General features: G+C 64.9%; 1 protein-coding gene across 2 annotated transcripts; it reads right to left on the bottom strand.

Moving 5' to 3' along the window:
* Positions 1-1,035: 1,035 nt before the first annotated feature.
* PIH1D1 (PIH1 domain containing 1) lies at positions 1,036-8,193 on the bottom strand. Of its 2 annotated transcripts, none has more exons than XM_075917511.1 (10): positions 8,140-8,193; positions 7,647-7,730; positions 6,439-6,505; positions 6,160-6,345; positions 5,750-5,811; positions 5,496-5,580; positions 5,069-5,165; positions 3,336-3,426; positions 2,544-2,687; positions 1,036-1,452 (listed from the first exon to the last, which is right to left on the bottom strand). In XM_075917511.1, the coding sequence occupies exons 2-10, from the start codon at positions 7,725-7,727 to the stop codon at positions 1,405-1,407; spliced, it is 861 nt and encodes a 286-aa protein (XP_075773626.1). In that variant the 5' UTR covers positions 7,728-7,730; positions 8,140-8,193; the 3' UTR covers positions 1,036-1,404. The 2 variants fall into 2 exon arrangements, with proteins under 2 accessions (XP_075773626.1, XP_075773625.1); XM_075917510.1 differs by lacking the exon at positions 8,140-8,193 and adding an exon at positions 7,968-8,128.
* Between the last annotated feature and the right edge of the window lie 90 nt (positions 8,194-8,283).

Consider the following 8,283-nt stretch of genomic DNA (forward strand, 5'->3'; position numbering starts at 1 on the left):
GGCAAGGCTGGGCACTACCCCCGGCTGGGATCCCTGCCCCCTGTTGGGCGAGGCCAGGCACTACCCCCGGCTGGGATCCCTGCCCCCTGTTGGGCGAGGCCAGGCACTACCCCCGGCTGGGATCCCTGCCCCCTGTTGGGCAAGGCCGGGCACTACCCCCGGCTGGGATCCCTGCCCCCTGTTGGGCGAGGCCGGGCACTACCCCCGGCTGGGATCCCTGCCCCCTGTTGGGCGAGGCCGGGCACTACCCCCAGCTGGGATCCCTGCCCCCCAGCACCCCCTGTTGGGTGAGGCCAGGCACTACCCCCAGCTGGGATCCCTGCCCCCCAGCACCCCCTGTTGGGTGAGGCCAGGCACTACCCCCAGCTGGGATCCCTGCCCCCCAGCACCCCCTGTTGGGTGAGGCCAGGCACTATCCCCGGCTGGGATCCCTGCCCCCTGTTGGGCGAGGCCAGGCACTACCCCCGGCTGGGATCCCTGCCCCCTGTTGGGCGAGGCCAGGCACTACCCCCGGCTGGGATCCCTGCCCCCTGTTGGGCAAGGCCAGGCACTACCCCCGGCTGGGATCCCTGCCCCCTGTTGGGCGAGGCCGGGCACTACCCCCGGCTGGGATCCCTGCCCCCTGTTGGGCGAGGCCAGGCACTACCCCCGGCTGGGATCCCTGCCCCCTGTTGGGCGAGGCCAGGCACTACCCCCGGCTGGGATCTCTGCCCCACAGCGCCCCCTGCTGGGCAAGGCTGGGCACTACCCCCATCTGGGATCCCTGCCCCCAGCGCCCCCTGCTGAGCAAGGCCGGGCACTACCCCTGGCTGGGACCCCTGCCCCCCAGCACCTCCTGTTGGGTGAGGCCAGGCACTAACCCCGGCTGGGATCCCTGCTCTCCAGCGCCCCCTGCTGGGTGAGACCAGGCACTACCCCCAGCTGGCAGCACCCCTCCCCCCAGTGCCCCCTGCTGGGCGAGGCTGGGCACTCCTCCCCCCAGCGGCCCCTGGCGGGCAAGGCCGGAGCAGCCGCACACAGACGAGTGACACCACGTTTCCTTCACACTCTTTATTGCACCCCTCTGGATGCAGATGAAAATGGCACAACCCAGCCCCTGACAAGCCAGCTGCCCCCCTTCGCCGCCCCCATCCCGGCACCAGGGCGGCAGCGTCCCGGCCTCCCCACAGGAGCTGATCTCTGGGCAGGGCAGGAGCAAGAGCTGGAAAGAAAAACCCAGGCGTCCTGGCTCCGTGCCTTGCCCCACCCTACCCACCAGACCCTACTCTCCTCCCAGAGCCGGGAGAGACCCCAGGAATACTGGCGTTCACCTGCCCCTGCTGCTGGGAATCACAGTGCTGACCCCCCCACAGTCTGGGGGGCCCCCCACTCCAGATCCTGGCTTCTCGGCACAGGGGACCTGGCTCAAAGGGGCCCCAGCTGGGACTGGACAGGCATCTTGACAGTCAGCACCTGCGAGGAGAGGAGGGGGGGTGAGCGTGGGGGAAACCGGGGCGGAGGGTCAGAGCTGTCGGGCAGTGCCTGCTCATGGGGCTAGGGGAGGGGCCACTGAGAACGGGGCGGAGTCAGATGGGCGGGAAGGAGCCCAACAGAAAGGAGCCCCAGCCAGAGGGGGTGGAGTCACATCAGAAGGGGAGGGGCCACAGCTTGGGGGCGGGGTCACTGTCTTAGGGGCTGGGCGTTTTTGCCTGGGGGCAGCGGTTCGCAATTTTTATTTAAACCCCCCCTCTCCCATTTTTATTTAAAACTTTTCAGGGAGCCCCTGTGGCACCCCCACACCGAGGCCCCGCCCCTTCTCCAAGGCTCTGCCCCTGCTCGCTCCTGTCACTCGCCCTGCCCCGCCCTCACTGACTCAGCGGGCTGTGCAGGCGAGTGGGGGGCTGAGGGGACCCCGGGGCAAGTTGGTCACGGTCCCAGCACTCGGGCGGGAGCAGGATACGGAGCGTCCCTGCGCAGAGGGGCCCCAGGGAGCCGGCGCCCAGGGGCGGGAGCCGTGCAGGGCCGGGGACGGGCTGAGGGACTCAGGCAGGAGCTGATCAGTTCGCCCTGCAGGGCCGGGTTTGAAAACACTTCCCTAAGGGAAACGTGATCACCCCACCCTGGGATTCCTGGGGGGTTCCCCTGGGGAGGTAAGGTCCCCCAAGGGGTGGGATTCCTGGGGGGTTCCCCTGGGGAGGTAAGGTCCCCCAAAGGGTGGGATTCCTAGGGGGTTCCCCTGGGGAGGTAGGGTCCCCCAAGGGGCGGGATTCCTGAGGGGGTACCTCTGGGGGGAGGTAAGGTCCTCCAAGGGGCGGAATTTCTGGGGGGGGTTCCCCTGGGGAGGTGGGGTCCTCCAAAGGGTGGGATTCCTGGGGGGGTTCCCCTGGGGAGGTGGGGTCCTCCAAGGGGCGGGATTCCTGGGGGGGTTCCCCTGGGGGGAGGTGGGGTCCCCCAAGGGGCGGAATTCCTGGGGGGGTTCCCCTGGGGAAGTGGGGTCCCCCCAGGGGCAGGATTCCTGGGGGGGGTTTCCCTGGGGAGGTGGGGTCCCCCAAGGAGCGGCTCACCCTCATGCCCCGGTGGAAGCGGGCATGGCTGCACTCGGGGACGATGTCGTGGGGGATGTAGATGTCGAGGACGTAGGGGTCCGGGCCCCCCCGCAGCACGACCCGGTCCTGCCCCAGCTCCAGGGACAACTCCAGCGCCGAGCCCTGCAGGAGGGTCATGAGAACCTGGGGGGACAGACCCCAGCATCCCCACCCCACAGCCCCCTCTGTTGGGACAGACCTGCCCCAAGGCCAGCACCCCCACCCCATTGCAACCCCGTGGCTGGGACAACCCCACCCCGTTGCACCCATCGCTGGGACAGACCCGCACCATGGGGGGCACCCCCCCACACACACACAGTGCCCCCCTGGCAGAGAGCCGACCCACGGTTGGCACCCTCGCCCCACAGAACCCACAGTAGGGACAGCCCCGCCGCACAGCCAGCACCCCATGCCCCCCCCCACTGGGACAGATCCAAGCTGGCTGGCACCTCCTGCCCCACAGGGCCCCCTAGAGAGACAGACCTGCCCCACGGCTAGCACCCTTTGCCCCACATCACCCTTTGCCCCACATCACCCTTTGCCCCACATCACCCTCTGCTGGAACAGACCCACCCTACGGCCGGCACCCCCCACTGGAACGGACCCGCCCCACAGCATGCTCCGGTGGGACAGACCCGCCCTATGGCCAGAGCCCCTGCTGCACCCCACCGTGCCCCTCATTCAGAGAGACCTGCCCCACGGCCGCCCACACCTCCCTGCTGCCACAGACCCAGGCTGGAGCTGCCAGGAGCTCCCCTCTGCAGAACTCACCACTTTGGGCAGGTGGATCTCAGCCAGCAGGAACTCGGGGGGCCTCCCCGCCGGCTCCGCCAGGATGGTGAATTTGGGGACCACGGGGGAGCTGCAGAAAGAAACAAGGGTGGGGAGAGCAGGTGCTCAGAGGGGGAGCAGGGCTGAGCACCCCCCAACAGCTCCTCAGCAACAGCCAGCACAGCCCTAGGGGGGCCACGCCAGGAGGGGGGGCCCCCAAGCAGGGGGAGAGGGCTCTACAGAGCAGCGGGGGAGTGACAGAGGAAGGGGCTATGTGGGGGAGGGAATTTCAGCACAGTAATAATTCCTGCTTGTCCCCCAATATTCCTCCTTTGTCCCCTGGCCTGGCTTCAGACCCAGCCCCCCCAAGTGTCCCTGTGGGTCTCCCCACCATTGTCACTGCTACAGACGCACACAGGACACGTCTGGGCCTGCGCTTCCCCATCTGCTTCTCTTATGGAGGGGGGGGAGCTTTAACAGCCCCTCCCGCACCCACAGCCCCCTCCCCCAGCCAGGGCTCCATTTCAACCAAGCTCTTGCAGTCACGCCAGTCTGACTCCTATTCTGCAGCCCCCCCAGACCACCTTATATCATCACCTCAACCTTCCCACCCCACTGCCTGCAGCCCCCAGGCCTGACTCTGTCGCACTGCTGGGACGCTGGGTTTCCCGGGGGGGCCCCAAAGTCCTTCCTAGCCCCTCTGGTCTCCACTAGGGAGTTATTTCGAACCGACACGCGGCACGTCCGCACCGCCAAGCCTGTGAGTGCGAAAGGACGGCCGCCCGCTTCCCACGAGGAACGACGCTGCTTTCGCGACCGCGGGAGCGTGGCCGCTCCGCTGCTGCTATTTCGAAAGAACGACCCCCCAGACTCACTCAAAGTGATCACGCTCTGGTGCTTCCTGGGGCTCTAAGTCGAGGGAACACGTCCACGTTCCGGGAGCCTGCCTGGGACTCGTTTCGAGGCTTCCCTGAAGCGTGGACGCGCGCTCTCGAAAGAGTTATTTCGGGAGTTATTTCAAAATAAGTTATTTCCTAGGGTAGGCAGGCCCTAGGTGACAAGATACCCCCGGTTACATGCTCCCCCGACTCCGTCTACACAGCAGCGGTATGTCGGCGTAACTGACGTAATTCCGAATTAACACATTTTGGGCGCGTCTACACAGCAAGCTGTGATTTCAGAATCCTGGCGAGCAGGATGTTTTACTCCGACTCCGGTAACCCTCATGTCACAAGGAGTACAGGAAATGGAAGGAAAAGCGTTCTTCCTTCCACTTCCGGCTGTGGAGACAGCGCCCAAAGCCAGATTAAGCTATTTCGACTTCAGCGACGCAATCGACGGAGCTGAAGCTGAGCAGCTTAATTCGACTTTTGCCCTGCTGTGTAGACATGCCCCAAGGCATCTGGGCTCGATCGGCTTGGATCAGCTGTATTTCCCACCCCGCCGAGTGCCTGTCCAATGGGGGAGAACCCACTGAACTCCTGAGGATAAGACGGGGGGAATGAGAAAGGGCAGGACTAAGGGATTCAAACACACTGACATTTATTTCAATTCATGCAGAGCCAGTGGAACTCTTTGCCACTGGATTTCCCAAGCAGCAATCAGAACAGCAGCTGGGGTGTGGGGGATAGGAGGTGTCACAGCATCCGCTAGCACCAGACATACATGGGGCAGAGTCTAGCATCCTTCTAAAATGGGGTGTGTGTAAATCAGATACCCGCCAATCCACTCACCTGACATCCATCTCCTGTATGACGGGGCTGGACTTGGTGCGGATGGTCTGTTCAGAGACGGAGCCCATAAACTTACGGTTCTTCAGCATTCGCCATTCTGCGCAGTGGCAGGGAAGGGATTAATGGGGAGGGGACAGATGGGAAGTAATAGCTCCCCACCGCCCCCAGCCCTACTGGTGCCCTTCATTCCTGACCCACAACCCCTGACAGCCCAGCCCTGTGTCCCCCCTCGCCCTGACAGTGCCCCTCACTCCTGACCCGCAGCCCCTGACAGCCCAGCCATGCCGCCCCCTCCCTCCCCCGCTGGGTGCCCCTCACTCCCAATCCGCAGCCCTTGCCAGCCCAGCTCTCCCCCTCCAGCCCTACGGGTGCCCCTCACGCCCGGCCTACAGCCCCAAAGTACCCCCAGCCTTGAGCTGGACAGTACCTGGGTGATTGATGTCCATATTGTACTTGTCTGCCAGCCCCTCCAAGGCGACAGTGATGAAGAACTCTTTGAAGAAGGGATCCGCCTGGCACAGAGAGGATGGGCGGATTTAGCCTGAGGGTCCCTTTAGGTCTCTATCCCCCCAAGTCCCACACACATTAACACCCTCCACCCCCGCTCCTGAATCTGGCAGAACCCCCAGCTGTGGGGCTCACGAGGCTGTGAGATACCCCGGCCCCGCAGGGGGCGCTCACCTCCAGTTTGGCGAAGAAGCCGGAGTTGATGACGACGTCGTAGGTGGTGCAGCCGTTCCCACCTGCAATGCAGAATGACTGCAAAAGCTCAGCCTAGCAGGCAGCCTCTGAACCCCCTCCCCCCCACATCAGACCCAGAATACCCCTGAGCGCCGGGATCGAATCAGGGCCAGAGTCCCACAGAAAGGACAGGCCCCCGCCCCCTACTCTGGGATTGCATGGGAGCTGGCGCACCCAAGAGGGGAAAGGCCCGGTGACCCACTCCCCATCCCCTGAGCCAGTCAGTCCCTGCCCTGGGGCCCCCTAGAGAGGAAAGGGAGAAGGGTCCTTGCTGTGGGTCAGGGGTCACAGACATGAGTGTGTTTGCATGCTGGGGAGCCAGGGGTCAAGGGTCATGGGGGGGTGCTCACTGTTGTCCAGCTCGGCATGGGGCTCCCCCAGGCTCATGGGGATGCGGAAGGACGAGGCGCTGTCCGACTCGATCAGACACTCCAGTTCCTGGCGGCTGAGGTCGGGGGGCGGCGGGATGTGCATCGACCGGCAGATGTTCACAAACACCTTCTCCTGCGAACCCGTGTGGGTCTTAATGCAAAAGCCTGGAGGGAAAGGGAACGGAGGGGATTAGGGTGTTCCCCTCTCCCAGCCCCCTGGCAGCCCAGCCCTGGGCTCCCCCCTCCCCAGACTCATACCAGGCTGGGGCTGGATGGGTTTTGAGGCAGGCACTGAGGGCATCGTGTTCTGGATCTTATGTGTGGCCTGGAGAGAAGGAGAGAGAAGACCCACGTCAGTGCTGCCACACCCACACGCCTGGGGTAGGGATGTGAATGAGTAGTCACTGTACGATTAACCAATAAGCCTCGGTTCGTCAGTCAATCTAGTCAACTATTCGCATTCCCTACCCCCTTGCTGCCTCTGTATCAGAGGCAGCCGGGGCGGGAGGAAGCATAAGCCAGTGCTGGGGAGAGCTGGCTTAAAAGCCAATTCCCCCCAACACTGGCTCTGCAATGCTGCCTGTCCCCCCCACCCCACACTGCTGCCTCTATTAGAGGGAGCAGCGCAGGGAGGGAGGGCAGCCTCCGCCCACAGTGAGCCTGGGCCGGCGGTGGATGGAGGCTGTTTGGCAGCAGCAGCCTCTGCCCACAGTGAGCCTGGGCTGGCCGTGGACACAGGTGGTTTTGCAGCAGCAGCCTCCCCGCCCCCAGCAGCTTTTGTCCGCCTGCAGCCTGGGGCAACAGGAAGTCAGTCTGTGAGGGGAGCTGATGTTTAAACTGGCTCCCCTTGTGGACTGTCTCCTGCCTGGCACCCTGCAGTACTGTCTCTGATACAGGAGGCAGCAGCATGGGATGGCAGGGGGGTCCCTGGGAAGGTGGCCAGACAGATTGGTTGCTGGCCCTGGGGGCTGTAGAACAGTCGACTAACTACTAAGAATTCACGCAGTCAGTCGACTATTCTATTACCCAATATCTAACATCACTAGCCTGGAATAAACCCCCAGCGCAGGCAGATCTTTGCAAATGAACCCACAACTCCCCCATCACCCTCCCCACAGATTCCAGCCATGAGAACCCCTCTCCTCACCCCATTCTATCGAATGAGAATGATTCCATGGGGAGTAAGGGGGCTATTCCCCCTTGCCAAGATCCCACCAGCCCCTGCCCTGGGGGCCAACTCCTTCCCCCTCCAGATCCCTTGTTCATCTCTCCGCCATCTGCAGCCATCGATGTGCCACAAAGCCTGCAGGTAGGGCAGGGGCAGAGCCCACCAGGTCCATGCCACGCCATGAGGTGCCAATTGAGAGCTCCGAGGACCCCACGGACACGGCCGGCAGGCTCCCCGCACCGGACTCCCCGGCACCGCTCTGTGAGGCGCAGGGAGCCGGGCGGCGCGGCTCACGCACCCGGAGCAGCAGCTGCCCGAACTCGTCGCCCTCGTCCTCCAGCTCCGCCGACAGCAGGGACTTGTCCGTCCGGGAGGCCATGGGCTGCGGAGACAGGACACAGCTTGAGGCCAGTGGGGGGGGAGGGGGCCAGTGGGGGAGGGGGGGCCAGTGGGGGAGGGGGGCAGTGGGGGGGGCACAGGGGCTCATCAGGGCGATGAGACACCAACCAGCCCCCAGAACTGCCCCCCCAAGGGGCCTGAGCGCGGCCCCCAAGCCAGGGCGGGGGCAGGGGCCTGGCGCCCGGCGGGAAGGAGCGAGGGGGCCCCTGGGGGCGGGTACCTGGTAGCCTAGGAAACCTGGGGCTCCCCCAGGTGGCAACGCCCCCCCCCCCGCCGTGTCCTCCAGCCCCACGGGCCCCCCAGAGCCGGGGAGGGAACCCAGGAGTCCCGCCCCCGCCCTTTGCCCCCCCGCTGCTATTGGCAACAGCGGCCCCAACCCCTGCGAGACCCACTTCCGGCAGCGTTTGGGTCAACTTCCGGTGTCTGGCGGGTCCCTTCCGGTGAGGACAGTATCGCTTCCGGGGTATGGTTCCCGCCGCGCAGCGGCTCTGCCCTTCTTCCGGCGGAAGTCGCGGAGGGAGGTCAAGGCCCGTCCC

The sequence above is a fragment of the Pelodiscus sinensis genome, unplaced genomic scaffold (genome assembly GCF_049634645.1).
Source record: "Pelodiscus sinensis isolate JC-2024 unplaced genomic scaffold, ASM4963464v1 ctg144, whole genome shotgun sequence".
NCBI classification, from domain to species: Eukaryota; Metazoa; Chordata; order Testudines; family Trionychidae; genus Pelodiscus; species Pelodiscus sinensis.

Excerpts from the sequence above, each read along its gene's own strand:
- PIH1D1 (XM_075917511.1), bottom strand. The coding sequence starts at position 7,727 with ATGGCCTCCCGGACGGACAAGTCCCTGCTGTCGGCGGAGCTGGAGGAC. Across the intron at positions 3,427-5,068 it reads ATACAGGAGATGGATGTCAG|CTCCCCCGTGGTCCCCAAAT; the intron begins GTGAGTGGATTG and ends TTCTTTCTGCAG. Across the intron at positions 2,688-3,335 it reads AGATCCACCTGCCCAAAGTG|GGCTCGGCGCTGGAGTTGTC; the intron begins GTGAGTTCTGCA and ends ACCCTCCTGCAG.